The sequence below is a fragment of the Podarcis cretensis genome, assembly GCF_951804945.1.
Source record: "Podarcis cretensis genome assembly, chromosome: 7".
Lineage (NCBI taxonomy): Eukaryota > Metazoa > Chordata > Lepidosauria > Squamata > Lacertidae > Podarcis > Podarcis cretensis.
Window position 1 is genome coordinate 92413133 of NC_137176.1, and position 16586 is coordinate 92429718.

The 16586-nt window shown below is 45.8% G+C and overlaps 1 protein-coding gene across 2 annotated transcripts in view; it reads left to right on the plus strand.

Moving 5' to 3' along the window:
* The window catches only part of RECQL4 (RecQ like helicase 4), a 44669-nt gene that overhangs the window by 3177 nt on the left and 24906 nt on the right, over positions 1 to 16586 (plus strand). Inside the window, exons 1-10 of one of the 2 annotated variants that reach the window (XM_079984149.1) lie at positions 1436 to 1653; positions 2684 to 2793; positions 2901 to 2934; positions 4292 to 4401; positions 4903 to 5046; positions 5929 to 7052; positions 7631 to 7730; positions 10550 to 10679; positions 12991 to 13122; positions 13406 to 13555. In XM_079984149.1, coding sequence (XP_079840275.1) covers positions 2710 to 2793; positions 2901 to 2934; positions 4292 to 4401; positions 4903 to 5046; positions 5929 to 7052; positions 7631 to 7730; positions 10550 to 10679; positions 12991 to 13122; positions 13406 to 13555 — 2008 coding nt within the window. In that variant the 5' untranslated portion in view covers positions 1436 to 1653; positions 2684 to 2709. Of the gene's footprint in view, positions 1 to 1435; positions 1654 to 2683; positions 2794 to 2900; positions 2935 to 4291; positions 4402 to 4902; positions 5047 to 5928; positions 7053 to 7630; positions 7731 to 10549; positions 10680 to 12990; positions 13123 to 13405; positions 13556 to 16586 lie in introns of those variants that run through there. The other variant, XM_079984148.1, reaches the window with a different exon arrangement.

Sequence of the window (16586 nt, forward strand, 5' to 3'; positions counted from 1 at the left end):
AACAGAAGTAAGGAGTAGACAGGAGGTCAGATACATAGGAAAAAGTCATTTTATGTTAAATGTATTGTGAGCACTATTCAATGTATTGTTGTTTTTTATTTTTATTTTTTTCTGTCTTAGTTGTTAGGAGGTGATGGATATGTGTTTATCTTCATATTTCTTTTTTGTATGTGGTGTATTAAAATGATATATATATATATATATATATATATATATATATATTTAAAAAAAGAATCCCAAAAGAGTTAAGTTCCCTCAGAGCTTCCTCTGACTTAGTTCACATGTGATGCAGGCATGTGAGAGACTTTAATGTGTGCCAGAGCATACTTTGACAGAGAAGCAATGTGCATTCTCTTTCCTTTCGGAATATAGTGTTATAAGAAAAAACTGCTCCTTTATATAGAGTTCTTATGTAGGTTCTCTATCTGTAGGCGAATATAAAAGAGGCCAACCAAAGAATATTGAGAAGCAAAGGAGCTAGTAAGCCTGATTTTTATTAAACGGTTGCAACAGGGTGATCACACCCCCAATGCAGGAGGGAGGAGGAACCCCGAACATTGGTGCGCAAGCTCTTATATGTTGTTGTTGTTTAGTCATGTCCGACTCTTTGTGACCCCATGGACCAGAGCATGCCAGGCCATCCTGTCTTCCACTGCCTCCCGCAGTTTGGTCAAACTCATGCTGGTAGCTTCGAGAACACTATCCAACCATCTCGTCCTCTGTCGTCCCCTTCTCCTTGTGCCCTCCATCTTTCCCAACATCAGGGTCTTTTCCAGGGAGTCTTCTCTTCTCCTGAGGTGGCCAAAATATTGGAGCCTCAGCTTCAGGATCTGTCCTTCCAGTGAGCACTCAGGTCTGATTTCCTTCAGAATGGAGAGGTTTGATCTTCTTGCAGACCATGGGACTCTCAAGAGTCTCCTCCAGCACCAGAATTCAAAAGCATCAATTCTTTGGCGATCAGCCTTCTTGATGGTCCAGCTCCCACTTTCCATCCAAACTGCAGAGGAACATTTGAGGTCACTGAAAGAGTCAAAATGGCTTTAGGACTGTTTTCCTACTGGTTCAGACATGTGGTTTATATATGTATGTGTTTGCCTGGTACATTTATGAACATTTATTTTATATCTTAGACCTTATAATTCTCATAACAATAGAAAGTAACAGTTATTTAAATAAATAAAAATGATACAGCACTAATTCTTTATATCCCACCCTTTTCCCCTGACTGTGACCTAAGGCGGTTTACAGCTAAAATAAAAACAGCTAAAAACATTGGGGGGGGGGAGCAATAATTAAAAACTATTAAACAGATATATAATTTATTTTATTATTAAATGTATTTCTTTATTATTATTATTTATCAAATTTATATACCACCTTATACCCGAAAGTCCCAGGGCAGTTCACAACAGAAAAACACAAAAGGAGAATACAAAATACATAGTAAAACAAACACATTTTAAAAGCCTTAGAATGTTAATCAGCCAAACATGCCTGGTTGAAGAGGCGTTTTAAGAAGATGCATTAAAAACATACAGATAATTACAAGAAGAACAGCACAGCACCAGCCATTTCCTTAAAAGCAGCCAGTTCTGAAAAGCTTGTTGAAACTAGAATGTCTTCACCTGCTGGCTAAAGGACAGTAAGGAAGGAGTAAGTCTATCTTCTCTAGGGAGGGAGAACCAGAGTTGTCTGGGAGCAGCCATCGAGAGGGCCTTATGTCATCTATATTGATTACACTGTTTAAATAATAACAATTCATGAAAAATATTAAATCTGAAAGTTGCATTCTCCAATTACGAATTGCCTGCTGTCAGAGCTGCCTCCAGGTCCCAGCTCACAGAGGACCAACGCTAGGCTGTAGTTATGTACAAAAGTCTTTATTGAGATTCAGTTTCCATTTTAAAGCCGCAGCGTGCAGCTCTACGTCTCGACCTTAGACCGGCAAAGTCCCGTCTGAGTCTCCTCCCCTTCCACACCAGTTTAAGACTCTCGCCTTGCTCCACCTCTTCCTAAGTTCCTTTCTCCTCTGGGCCCTCCTGCCCGCTAGGGTCTCATCTTTCCTGGACTCCTCTGACGCTGACCCTGACGATTCTTGCCCCTCCTTCCGGCGGGCTTTAGGACCTGGTTCCCTATCCGGGCTACCTTCTGTGCCGCTCGCCTGTACCTTTGAACTTGGCGCGCGCGCCCAGCCTGCAACTTTCCTCTTGACCGTTCCCTCGCTCTCCGATGGAGGCGTGGTCAACCCTGACTCATCTTCTCTCGCTGGTGGTGCATATGTGGGCTCTGACACCTGGAACTCCTCCCCCCCACTGCGCTCTGGTGGGGAAGCTGGTCCTGATTTCCAACTGCTGCTCTGGGAGTCCCCGCTGGCCCCTTGCTTCTGGGGTGTCCCCCTTGGCTCGCCCCTTGCCCTGCCCATCGGCGCCCCCTTCTGTGAATCTTCCGATTCGCTGGAGAGGCTCATGGAATCTCTCGGGCTGCTGTCATATTCTCCTACGCTGCCCTCGGATTGCTCCCCCTCGCTCTCCATCTCTTCTCCTCCCTGCGCTCCCGCTGAGTCCCTGACACCTGCTGTGTAACATATTCTGGACTTGCAGTGTGGCATCCTGCCTGCTACCAACCCAGCTCTGAAGGGTTCCTTTGGAACACATTAACCTAAAACTTCTGTCTTCTCGTGCAGCTTTTGGAAGCCTGTCTTGGGGAGTGATGGACAGATGTAACAAGGTGAAACGCCTGCTGAAAAACTGGGAGGTTTTGTTTTTTCAGGAGCACCGAAGGAGACCTGGCAAGGTATTTGGAACACTGTAGACTAGGATGGACATTTGAGTTATTGCTGACAGCATGTCTGTCATTCACATTTCTAAAATTATCCTGACAAATTTGCACCTGTTTTCTAGGCTGATGTTGCAACGGCTCCTGAAGAGGTCAGACGTAAGTGTGACACTTCTCCATAGCATATTTCTTTTTGTGTACTGCAGTAGTGGAAGGGATGTCAAGCCAGCTTTAGGTTAATCAAGGGGGCAACTTTGATTTTTGGAATAATTTAGATCAGCTGGCAAGACCCAAGAGTCACGTGTATGCTTCCCAGTTCCCTATGGTGGTAAGGAGAGCATAGAACTCTAAAACCCTGTAACTCCTGCTAATTAAAACACAAAAATTCAACTAGCAGAATAATTGTCACTGCTCATTTTAAGAACACATTGTCTTAAGGTAGGAAGAGCTTGGTTGGTTCTGGGCAAACTCTCTATTCCATCACCTTTCCCCTGCAAATGCCTCAGTGGGAAGCATTGCAGAAGAGAAGATAAATGAGGTTAAACAATAGCATGCAAACATTATAAAATACATGGCAGCATTGCAGATCTAAAGTATTGATGCAGAGCTGAGAAACCCTAATTACTATTGGGGATATGAGGTGAGGCACCTATGTAGCAGAACTTGCCCTCAGTTCCATTTACCGCACAGAAACAGGCCAAAATAGTTTACTGCTGTAGAAGATTAGGCTCAGTAAAACAGTTCCAGACACTGATATATAGACATATAGTTTGTAAGCTTTGCAGATACAGATATAAAGGATTCCTGTTGCTCCAGAAATTCAAGATGTAACACAGGCTCTGACTCACTAACAGACTGACCCCAACACTCAGGCAAGACCCCAAACACAGACAGCACAAGACCCCAAAACACTGGGATGATGGGCCTTAATCACTTATATAGTCAGCACTGGGCCATTGCCATCTAAATATGTTTTATTGTGTAGGGGTTTTCAGTGTACAAAATGCTTTTCCATTTATTTAATATGCTTTTCCAGTAGCTGTGAAATTTGACCCCCTATAACACATGGAAACATGATTGCAGAAAGGTACTGTGGCTGGCTGCCCTAAGGAGATTCAGGCCAACAGTCCATCTTTAGAGTGTTGTCATTCCTGATTGGCAGCAGCTCTGTGGAGCCATGGCCTGTCAGATCGGGGGGGACGGGGACTTTGTGCATTGAAGCTCTCCATCTCTCCATCTCAGCCCCTTGCAACATTTACTGTCGTTTCGTTCAGCTCAAGCTGCAGGCCTCAATGCCTAATCCAGTGGGTGAATTTCTAAACATATACTGTCAGAACAAGACCTCCCTACAGGCAGGCTCTTCTCAAATCAGTACCTATTGTAGAACTGTCACACCTGAATATTACTACTACCTGAGGGAGAGTGTGTATGCTGGGTTTGATAGACCCCAGAGTTGATTTGGGCAGGTAATTCTTCGTCAGCTTAGAAGTCATTCTGAACTGCTATTTGTGCACAGAACTGTACAAAGAGTACAAGGCACTGAAAGAAACCAAAGGACAGCAAGGCCTCCTTGGATCTGAAGCCATCTGCCAGAAAGAAATTCAGAAGCTGCCAGTAACAGAACAGGTAACAAAGGAGCTTTGTGTTTTGCAGTTGTGATCTTGTCTGTGGGCCTTGCAGGGGAAAGGCTTGAGCCCATGTTTGTTATTATCAGATAATAATAGTGTGGTGTAGTGGTTAGAGGCTTGGACCACGTCCAGGGTTCAAATTCCCACTCAGCCATGAAGCTCACTAGGTAGGCTTGGGCCAGTCAGTCACTCACTCTCAGACTGACCTACCTCACATGGTTGTGGGGATTAAGTTGGGAGGAGAACTGTGAATACCACCTTGAGCTCCTTAGAGGAAAAGTGGGATATAAATGTAATAAAAGTATAAATAGTTGGAGAATGATAGCAGTTACATGGAAAACGAACTACAATATGGATATGTAAACTTAACTATTAAACAACTCTGCACAGAGGAACGATTTGCAAGTAAAATTTACAAACATCAGTTTTGCATGCCATAATTACCCTCTAAAACTTCTGCCACTATTTCTCTTCCCCCTCCCCTCATCTCTGTTCCAAGGTACCTGAGTCAGATTGCTGGGGTGTGCACCTGAATCGAGGAAATATGGCTCCTAAACTGACGCCGCAGGATCAAGAGACACTGCAGGCTTCTGTAAAGTATTTTGGCATGAAGCTGAAATGCAACTTGGGATCAGCTATTAAGGTTTGTGTGATTGGTGAGTGACTAATTCTAGCCTTGAGCCCAGGCTGAGTGCAGGGACAGGGTAGCTTCTGAAGGCTGAAAATCCTTGAGGAAACAAAAGGACTAACTCCATTTAATCTATGCCTGTGATATGATCCAGTCTTTGCACTTCCTTCCATTTCAATGATGTCTGCAGACTTGATGAGCACCTTGAACCAGACGAAGGGATAAGGCTGTTTGGATAGTCTGAGCTCATTTCCCTTACCTAAATAATTACTGATCTGTATAATTTGACCTTGCAGACGCATGAACACGCATTTCTGAATACTAAGTGAGATTTTGTCTGCTCTCACTGGGTGTCTAAGGTTTTTCTCAGCTCTGGTGTTTGATCTCCTTTAACTGGAAACCCCACGGAAGGAACCTAAGACTTGTTATGTGGTTCAAAACATGCTGGGGAAGAGCCAGCCATTTAGCAAAGATTTCCAGTAGGGAAGGGAAAGATGTCTGTTGTGCTTAGCTTTAAAGGTTTTCTGTTCTGGTATAAAATACAGTGGTGCCTCGCAAGACGAAAATAATCCGTTCCACGAGTCTCTTCGTCTAGCGGTTTTTTTGTCTTGCGAAGCATCCCTATTAGCGGATTAGCGCTATTAGCGGATTAGCGCTATTAGCGGCTTAGCGGCTTAGAAAAAGGGGGGAAAAGGGAAAAAACTTGCAAAACTCACAAGACGTTTTTGTCTTGTGAAGCAAGCCCATAGGGAAATTCATCTTGCGAAGCGCCTCGAAAAACGGAAAACCCTTTCGTCTAGCGGGTTTTTCATCTTGCGAGGCATTCATCTTGCGGTGCACCACTGTAAGAGGAGAAAGTGTTGCTGGAAACTAACTGAATTTTACTTTTGATCTCAGGAACGCCCTGTAACTTTAAGGAAATCCCTCACTCCCAGGAGGAAGTCAGTCACAGCGGCGCAGAAGGACATGCACCAAACCACCGCAAAGGCTGTGTCTCCCAAACCACCTGAGGCTCCTTTGTTAAACAATAGCCCAGATCAGCTGCTTTGCCCCAATCCCATGGAACTTGAAACCCTCCTGCCACCTTCATTCCCAGGGCTGATTCCTAACAAGCTCCTTTGCTCTGACCCAAAGCCAAGGCCGCCACCACCGCTGGATAAGTTTCGGCAGCTGAAGCAGACACTGACCAAGCGGCTGAGTAGCCTGGATCCTGGTTGGCTGGACAGGTGCCAAGGGGCAGAATGGCAGGCAAGAGAGAGGCTCCCTGGAGACGGCTCTCCTATCCCAGGCGGCGGGGCAGATCCAGGCCAGGGCTCACCAGGACACAATTCTCAGGGGAAAGGGGGTGTTCCTCCCCACCTTGGAGAGCAGGAACAGGAGAAGTGTTGCAATTCTCCCAGGGAAAACAGTCAAGGAGATGCGGTGGAGAGCCAGCCCCTGGTCCAAAGTGTTGGAGATGACTGCAAGCCCAGTGGGCAGGCTAACCATCCTGCGGGTGAGACCCCATGCAAAACAGGTGCAAACGTAGCACTCACTGAGGGCAAAGCTGAGTTTTCTGCCTTCAAGCATAGCCGCAAACTGGAGGTTTGCACAAAGGAGGCCACTCAGGAAACCGAGATGCAGCTTTGGGAAGGAATTTCGCCGCAGTTGAGTGGTGCTTTCTGCAAAGTGGAGGTCAGGCAGCAGAGGACTCCTTCTAAGAGAGGAAAAGCTTCTTGCAAGAAGAGGAAACGGGATGCTGAAGACCACGGAGATGATGGCAAGGACAGCTCCCAAAGTGGCACCTCTGGCGTAAAGCGCAAGAGAACTAAAGAGGTAGCGGGGGGCAGCCGCTTCAAAAAACTGCGTGGTGCTAGTCAACAGCCAGGGCTCGGTGAATACGACTTTGATGATCAGGACATCGTTGAGGCACAAGACAAAAGTGGAGCAGGCACCCCAGTTTGCTTTGAAAACCTACTTGGGGAAATCGATGGGGAAGAGTGTCCCAGACAGAGTGAGAGATCCAACAGTCTGGCCTGTAGGTATGTCCAGGGAGCTTTCTGGAGCTGGTGATTGTTGCTCCTCTTGTCTGGCCAAGGAATAGCCTGGAGAGTTGCTATTTAAGAGGAAAAAGTGGCATCATCGAAGTAAAAATCTTAATATTTTCTCTTCTATTTCAGTATGTGCTCATAAATTTGTACTAGAAAGTGAATGGTTTGTGCAGTCCATCTCTCCTGATGTCCCTACCCTGATTTTGCATTCTACAAATTACTGTCACATGAAATAGTCATTTCATGCGGTGCCTTCCTACAGTGTTTCTCCGTGCTGGCACCTTGCATGGTTTTGTTTTACTAACAGTACAGTGTCACCCTTCCTTTTCCATGTTGAGGATGTTTTACCCTCAAAGACTTGTGTTCAGCTAGCGAGAAAGAGAGAGAGAGATCACAGGACCTTTTTGAGAAATACAGTCCTTTAGGGGCTGGTGGGAATCAGGACTGCTTTGGTGCTTAAGTCTTTGTGCCTTTTTGCCAGTGAGTGTTAAGGCCTGAGCAAGAGTAGAACTAAACAGGAGGCATCCTATTTTGAACCGTTAAAATAACGGGATCTTATCTCTTTCTAGACCACCACCAAAGAAGGATGGCAACTTTGTGCGAATCAATCTCAAGAATAAATCTCACGTGAAAGGGTACGCTTTGAAAGGGAGGCAGCTTCGCAAGCAGGTAAATTGCCTCTTGACTCGGTGGTATTTGCAGCCTGTAAAATAGAATTGGAATGAATCATATCTGAGTGGAACTTCCAACTGTTGAAGTAGCCTGTTTGCTCTGGAGGGAATTGAATTCAATTTTGCATTTAGTTTCTTTTTTAAAAAATAATTTTTATTAAATTTTCCATTTTAACAATCCAATCAAATCACATTAAGTATTCCAAATTACAGTGGTGCCCCGCAAGACGAATGCCTCGCAAGACGAAAAACCCGCTAGACGAAAGGGTTTTCTGTTTTTCGAGGCGCTTCGCAAGACGAATTTCTCTATGGGCTTGCTTCGCAAGACGAAAATGTCTTGCGAGTTGCGATTTTTTTTGCTTTCCCCCCCCCTTTTTCTAAGTTGCTAAGCCGCTAATAGCCGCTAAGCCACTAATAGCGCTAAGCCACTAAGCCGCTAATAGGGTTGCTTCGCAAGACGAAAAAACCACAAGACGAAGAGACTCACGGAACGGATTCTTTTCGTCTTGCGAGGCACCACTGTATACAAATACATATCATATAGTCCAAATATTCTGCCAAATTATAAATTTTTGTTGGGGCTTCACATACTTCAAGTTCAGTGGGGTTCTAATCATCTTATGTTTCTACTGCCTTGAGTTTCCAATAGTTCTTTCTTTAAATCTTCTTGTTGTTATCCTTCCAATTTTGCATTTAGTTTCACATGAAGAAGAATATTTATGTTTAAAACATTTTGGGAAATGACAGCTACTCTCAACGGTTTTGCCATTTCTTCATTTGTTTGTGTGGGGTGGGTAGGTCTCTGCCTCGTTGCACTGTGGGTGGGGGCCACAGTTGTTAAAGAATGGTAGAGTTGGAAGGTACCCCAAGGGTCATCTGGTCCAACCCCTGGCAGTGCAGGAATCTCAGCTAAAGCATCTGTCAGATGGCAAAGGTGGTTGCTCACGAGTAACCAAGTAGGACTCCGACCTGTCTTTTACAGGTTTTATTTAGGTGCAAAAACTATTTACAGTGCGGAGCCCCAAAGTTCATGTCTGCCTCAATCGCTAGCAGAATCCGGGAGTGCTTGTTTCCTGGACCTCCCCCGACATAAAAGCCTCATTGCTCCCAGCCTTTTCCTTCCCTCTTTGCGCTTTAGACTTCTGCGCAGGGTGGGCGGTGGAAGGGGCATGCTTCCCTCCTGGCCAGCTTGGCCAGGAGCGGTGCTGAGGCTCCCACCAGCATCCTCTGGTCCTTTCACCTCTTCCCCACTGGAGGTGTGGCTTTCCTCATCACCGGAAGAGGAACTGCTTCGCAAGATTTTCGGAGGCTCCTGTAACACAACTGCCCCTCTGTTTCCTGACCCTGTTCTGATGGCATTTCTCTGACAGCATCCATGACAGATGGCCATCATGCCTCTGCTTAAAAACCTCCAAGGAAGGAGAGCCCACCACCTCTCAGGGGCTTGTGTATCAGGGTGTGGTTAGACAGTGAGTGGATGTCTAAATTTATAGATCTGAGTACATGAAGGCACACCTCTTGGAGGTAAGAGATCACTAAAGCTATGTGTGCTCCTGCAGCCTCTCATTCCTCCTGGTGGGCTGAGCTCTTCTGCCCCCTTCTCATTTCACTCCTCCTAGACTTGGGTGATGGGTGGGTGTGGCTCCAGCTCCTGAAAGGTGGCTGTTGACCCCCCTCCCTTCAGGGCAGATGGAGCTATTCCCAGTCCTCAGTGGCACCAGGGCTTGTGTGTCAGGGCACGGCCTAGGACCCTCATATCTACGGGACCGCCTCTCCCGGTCTGCCCCGCGGAGGACCTTAAGGTCCCTAAATAGCAACACCCTAGAGGTCCTGGGCCTTAAGGAAGTCAGATTAGCCTCAACCAGAGCCAGGGCCTTTTCAACACTGGCCCCAGCCTGGTGGAACGCTCTGTCTCATGAGACCAGGTCCCTGCAGGATCTGATTTCTTTCCGCAGGGCCTGTAAGACAGAGTTGTTCTGCCTGGCCTTTGGCTTGGAGTCAATTTGGTTCCCTCCCCCTCTTTCTTTTTTCCTTTCTACTCCTGTGATGAGGCTGCATTTTAATGTTTTAATGTTGTATTTTAATCTTGTTTTTAAGTTGTAGTCATTCAACTTGTTTTTATTATTGGTTGTTAGCTGCCTGAGCCCGGCCTTGGCTGGGGAGGGTGGGGTATAAATAAAATTAATTATTATTATTTGCCAAGCCCAGAGAGCCCGTCAGAGAGGGGATGAGCTCATGACTCCCACCACAGGGATAACTGGGGTGGGAGAACACTTTTGGGCACCCTCCTGCCAAATATTTGCTGACAGATTCCCCCACAAGTCGCTGGAGCCGTCAGCTGGGTCCTTGGCCAGCCCATGACTCACACAGCCTGATCACAACCTCCTGTAGTGACGCAGGAGAGGCATCCATTGACTTTGTTGTTGTTTAGTCGTGTCCAACTCTTCGTGACCCCCTGGACCAGAGCACGCCAGGCACTCCTGTCTTCCACTGCCTCCCGCAGTTTGGTCAAACTCATGCTGGTAGCTTCGAGAACACTGTCCAGCCATCTCGTCCTCTGTCATCCCCTTCTCCTTGTGCCCTCCATCTTTCCCAACATCAGGGTCTTTTCCAGGGAGTCTTCTCATGAGGTGGCCAAAGTCTTGGAGCCTCAGCTTCAGGATCTGTCCTTCCAGTAAGCACCCAGGCTGATTTCCTTCAGAATGGAGAGGTTTGATCTTCTTGCAGTCCATGGGACTCTCAAGAGTCTCCTCCAGCACCAGAATTCAAAAGCATCAATCCATTGACTTAGCCTTCGTCTTTTTGGTGTCTTAACAGGTATGGAAGCAGAAGTGGCAGAAAAAGGGGGAACAATTTGGAGGAGGTGGCAGGCGCTTGGACCGAGGCTCTGACACTTGCTTCCGGTGTGGAGAACGTGGTCACTGGGCCTCCCAGTGCAAGGGGAGAGGTAAGGCCACCTGGCTGTCATGGCCAGATAGACCAGGTATTGGCATGCTTTGCATTAAGAGAACAGAAGACCTGTCGAGTTTGTTTTGGATGGCTACAGAGATTCTCACAAAAAAGCAGAAGGAATCAGTCGCGGAGTTTGCACAACTTCCTGCAATGTCTACAAACCCTCACTGCCCTTTTATTAGGAAAGCTACCAGCAGAGTCTTGATCTGGCTGTCAAGCACAAAGACAAGTAAAAAGTCCTCGTTGTAAACCAGTTGACCACTTTGTTGTGTTGACTCCATAAGATATTTTTTATTATTAATCCTCAGGTGATTTTAGGTATGTTTTATCAGCTCTGGCCATTCCTTCGGTTTGGTTTGGATTTTTAAATTGACTGGAAACCCACCCCAAGACTGTGAGATGAAGGCTGGGATAAATAAAACCAACCAACCAACCAATCAATCAATCAATCAATCAATCAGTCAATAATTGCCTTATTTGGAAAATGCTTTTTCACTAACCTTTGCATAAGGACATGAAGGCCCCCTGAATTGTCCTGTGACATTGGAATGCTTTCTGAGGAAGACACTATTTCTGGCCATAGGATTAGCACATCTAGCAGATAATGACTGAATTTGTACATTAATATTAAACCCATGGTTTAGTTTTGCATGTGTGAGCCTCAGGTTCTTGCCCATCCTCCACCTCAGCTGCAAGATTGAGGCTGGGAATTTTTGCTTCAGTTGTCAGCTAACCTTGGTTGCTAGTGATGTATGGCTGGTGGTCTCTCATTAGTGGCATGTGGTTGTTTAGTGAACCCAGCCAACTTCAAGCTGTGGGTAATATTCTTAGTTATAGTTCCAGACAGCATCTTAAAAAGCAGAGACATCACCTTGCCAGCAAAGGTCCGCATGGTTAAAGCTATGGTTTTCCCAGTAGTGATGTAGGGAAGTGAGAGCTGGACCATCAAGAAGGCTGATCGCCGAAGAACGGATGCTTTTGAATTCTGGTGCTGGAGGAGACTCTTGAAAGTCCCATGGACTGCAAGAAGATCAAACCTCTCTATTCTAAAGAAAATCAGCCCTGAGTGCTGAAGCTGAGACTCCAATACTTTGGCCACCTCATGAGAAGAGAAGACTCCCTGGAGAAGACCTTGATGTTGGGAAAGTTGGAGGGCACAAGGAGAAGGGGACGACAGAAGACGAGATGATTGAACAGTGTTCTTGAGGCTACCAGCATGAGTTTGACCAAGCTGTGGGAGACAGTGGAAGACAGGAGTGTCTGGCGTGCTCTGGTCCATGGGGTCAAGAAGAGTCGGACACGACTAAACAACAACATAATTCCAGTGAAACAGGCCAACACTTGCCACAGTTCATGGTTGGGACATAACAAGTCAGGCGTAGCCAAACTTGGCCCTTCAGATGTTTTGGGACTACAACTCCCATCATCCCTAGCTAACAGGACCAGTGGTCAGGGGTGATGGGAATTGTAGTCCCAAAACATCTGGAGGGCCAAGTTTGGCCATGCCTGTAAAAAGTCATTGTGGTTAGTTGAACGAGGAAGCTGAAACATCTAGTCGTCTTCCTGCAACTGCACCGAAGCCCAGGGCAACCTGGGCCATAGGCAAGTCCCTGGCCATCTTTGCAGAAGGAGGAGGAACCCAGGAGGCTGCCTTAGACCAGTAAACTCAGTATTGTCCATACATTGACTGGCAGCATCTCTTTAGGGTTTAAGATGGAAGTCTTTCCCTGAGCTACTTGAAGATGCCAGGAATTGAACCCTTTGCATGTAAAGCAAGGTGGGCTGGACTTTTTTTGACCCAGGGGGCTCTTTCACCCTTTGTCAATATTTCAGGGGTCATATGCTGAAATGGCCACTCCATGTTCTTGCATGAAAACACAGGAACACAACCCTCTCCCCCCGACTGAACTGTACAAATGGGGTGAGGGGGGCTCGCATTGTCTGTCTTCCCTCGTCAAATAATCAAACAATAATCACTAGGGAAAAGGTGATTTGCATCTACACCAGTGTGCTGGGCTGTGCCTACCCCACTGCTACCAGAATTTGTGGTCTTGGTGGCGCTGTGGGTTAAACCACAGAGCCTAGGACTTGCCGATCAGAAGGTCGGCGGTTCAAATCCCTGAGACGGGGTGAGCTCTTTACCTTTTATGGTCAAAGCAATTGCTGTTTGGGGGGCACAGCAGGCCCCTGAACTAGGGTTTACCACCCCTGATGTAAAGCACACGCTCTACTCCTTTTCCCAAAGGGGAAGGCATTTTCTTTCCATTGTTTTGATTGCTCCAAAACAGCATCTCTTCTTCCTTTAGCTGCTACTGAGCAGCTCTCTGCTGCGGACCCCCAACTGAAGGGAGATGGCTCTGCTGCTGAAGAGGAGGTGCCTCTGCTGACTTTGGAGGAAGTGGCTCAGATGACCAACACAGCTTACAGCAAGATCTCAGGTGAGAGGCAAAGGCTGCATCCGTAGCACCCTCCAGTCTGATGCCATGTGGCCTCAGATCAGGAAGAACTTGTCACAGGTCAGTTCCCGCTGCGCTATCAGGGCATTTTTCTGAAAGCAGATACAAGTGCCATGATGAAGAAATAATTTGGGGCTTTCCTTGCAGCTGATATAGAGGCTGCAGCTGGTGCAAAGACACTACGGTCCAGCTGGTATATTAATTAATAAACGATAAAGATAATAATATTCATAACTTGTTGTTCCTCCCCCTCCTTCTTCGCCAGCAAAAAGCGAGAGCAGCCAAGGAGGCCTGAAGCAGCTTGCTCAGGTGGAAGAGGTTCACCTGTGTGTGCAGAGGCCTGTGTTCGAAGTTCTCCCACCACCTCTGCCAACAGAACCTCTCTACAAACTGGGGCAGGATGGGAAAGTGAGAGGTAAGATTCCAAAAGGGTGTCTCTGCTGCCCCCCCCGAAGGCTGGTTGTTGCCAGCCTCCATGCAGTGGTGAGGCAGAACTTGCTGCAGAATTTTTCACTTTCACTTTTCATTTGTATACTGCCTTTCTACATTACTAGACTCAAGGCAGTTTACAAGCTGAAGAAACAGCAAAGTCTACAGCAGAATACACACACCTTATAACAATCCGATCCGATACAAAAAAAAATGAACATAATGTTAAACAACTTGCATCATATAAAGTCGTATTCAACAACCCACTGGAATACAACAGTACACAATAAAATTAAGCACCAGCAAATAATGAAGCAAAAAATAACCTGTAGCAATTACAGTAAGTACTAAGCTATTATCAATAAAAAATAACAGCAAGTCACAATGCACCAAAAGCCGCAGGGCATACAAGACCATGATTGAGAAACAAAGACACACAACATATGAAATTCTTGTTTTTTAAATCCTTGAATTCATCTTGCCTTCCCACTTAACCCACCCAAGGATGAGCCGAAAAGACGAGGCCTACCTGCAGAAAACCTACAGAACTGATTTCCTCCCCATCTGTTTCTCCCACGGCCCACTTGCATTTCCAAAGGCAAGGCTCCCACATTTGGGGTTTTCAGAATCCCCAGCTGCTTGCAGAGGCCATTTCCCCCCCCCCCCCATTGCCCCAACCCCGGACTTCTCCGGGCGCCGAATTTCAATCTTCCCTGCCCCAAAGAGCGGAAATACCATGGCGGGCGAACAGCTATTTGCCTCGCTTCTCCATCTAAGGAGGGCTTCTGGGGACCTGTGCTGGGATGGAGGCCCGCGGCGGCAGATACCAGCCAAGGCCCAAAACAGCTGCCATCAGGCTCACCTTACCGCCACAGCTCCCAGTTAAAAGGCCCTAATTAACAGTCGGGGTGGGGTTTTCCTAAAGTGCTTCTTGCCAGTTTTGTTAACAGGTTTCACTCTCACTGATAAGGGGTTTTGCAGAATTTCTACCTAAGTCTATTTCTTTTCAATGATATTTATTCAAATTTTAAAGGTTACAAAGAGAAGCAAAAAAGAAAACAAAACAATACATAAAAACAAGTCACATCAAAGAAAAAATAAAAAAGAAAAACAGATAAAAAAGGAAATAAAAATAATACAATCAAAAAAAGAACAAATCAAACCTTTATATAACTTTCTTTCTTTAGCTTATTTCCTTGACCTCCTCACACCTCCCCCTATGTATTCTAGTTCAATTAAATATTTCAGCAAATCCTTCATCCTTGTTTTTATCCTAATAATTTATCTTAATATACTGTAATTTTACATTCTCTTCTTTCACCAATTAACCATCCATTTTTACTTTATTTAATCTTATTTCTCATTAAAACTAATATATTTGAACTTGATCTCTCAAGACATTTCCCCATGGGTCATAAAAATTTCATTCCACGATTTTTCCATCTCTCATTAATTTTTTTTTTTTTTAATCTCCATATATACACTTCAAATTCCCAATTTTCTTCCATCGTCTCCCCTCCCTGGTCTTGGCCCCTGCCGCCAGTTCCATCAACCTCCAACAGTCCATCAACCTGGAGATCTTATATCCGAGGCTCTTAACTCTTCTTGACGTCCCTTCTGCCGATCTTCTTGATAATCTTTAATGCTAAAAAGCAGATCTCGGGGGAGCTCCAACCCAACGATGCTTAGATTCCTTCTTAACAAGTCCGCCAGATTTCCATAGCTGAGGCTAGGGCCCACAAAGTTTTCCAAATCTTGTTTCACAATTCTTCCAAGTCCAAAGGCCCCAAAAGCTCCAAGCTCCTCCTGGCCCAAATCCATATCCCAAAAGTCGATTGATCCCTGCATAAGGGGATCTCTCCCACTTTCCTTTTCCAAAACAGGCCAGGCTCCCATCTTTACAATCTGGCTTTTCCTAGTTACAGTCATATAGGGCTTCAACTTATAATCCTCCATTTGCCTCTGTAAGGTTAAGGCTCCCCCTTGTATTGCATTATATTCAGCAAGAGCGACTTTCTCCTTCTCCAAATCATCAATTTGTTCAATTAAAATAGTTTCCTGTGCCGGATTTTTGTCAACTTCTGTACTGCTGCCCACTTTTGTTCCCAAGATATCAATATTGGTAGCCATGACATCTATCTGTTTATGCAACTTTCCCAACAAATAGAATGTCCTATTCAGTACAGAGACTACTTCTTCCTTAGCCGACATTCTTGAGATGTTCAAGGTCAAAGCTGGTTTCCCACAGCCTTTATCTTAGCAGCTGCACTCTTGTAACAATGTCCCAAGGCTCCCTCTAGAGGAAGCCAGACTTCATTTGTATCAATCCTTTCCAGCACAATTCCAAAAGTAAATTTAGTAACAATTTTTAGTTACTTTTTCTTCTTTTTAAGCGCAGAAGCGGACAATGGAAACAATGTCCTTCTTTTAGACTAGCTGTCAAATTTATCCTGTTCGCCGTCGATGGGCTTTTTGCAAACCGCTCCCAGGTTCACAGACGTGGTGCTTCAATTTTAAATTTTCACCTTTTCCTACAGATTCTCCCCCCGCTTCCAGGGGCGATTAAATAATTTCAATCAGTGGAGTTTTGGTCCTTTACATAAGACTTTCCAAGACCTTAGTTAGCAACTACTTTGCTTCAGTCTATTTACAGAAAGGGAAGGTGGACTTCCTGTTTGAGCCTTCCCCGTTCGGTGCCAAATTAACTTATTTAAAGGTCCAATTTTCCGTTCTACTCACGGGTTGTTGTTTAAAATCCAGTTGTCCTCAGGAAAAAGTCAGCGCTCTCCGGCAACGGCTGTGCGGCTTCACTCCGTAAAAATAGTGGTTGATTCAAAACACCGCGCCGCTCACCCCACGTCGCTTTGGATCCCCGAAAAAGGGTTTCCCTGCGAGTAGGGGAGGTGCTCCTGGTGTCAGCCGAATCCCACATTCCCGGGCTTCCTCTGCCAGGGATTTTTAAAGGGTCTCCGCCTTCACCGCGGCGGCAAGACCCGATTTTCGCGGAGCGGGTTCCT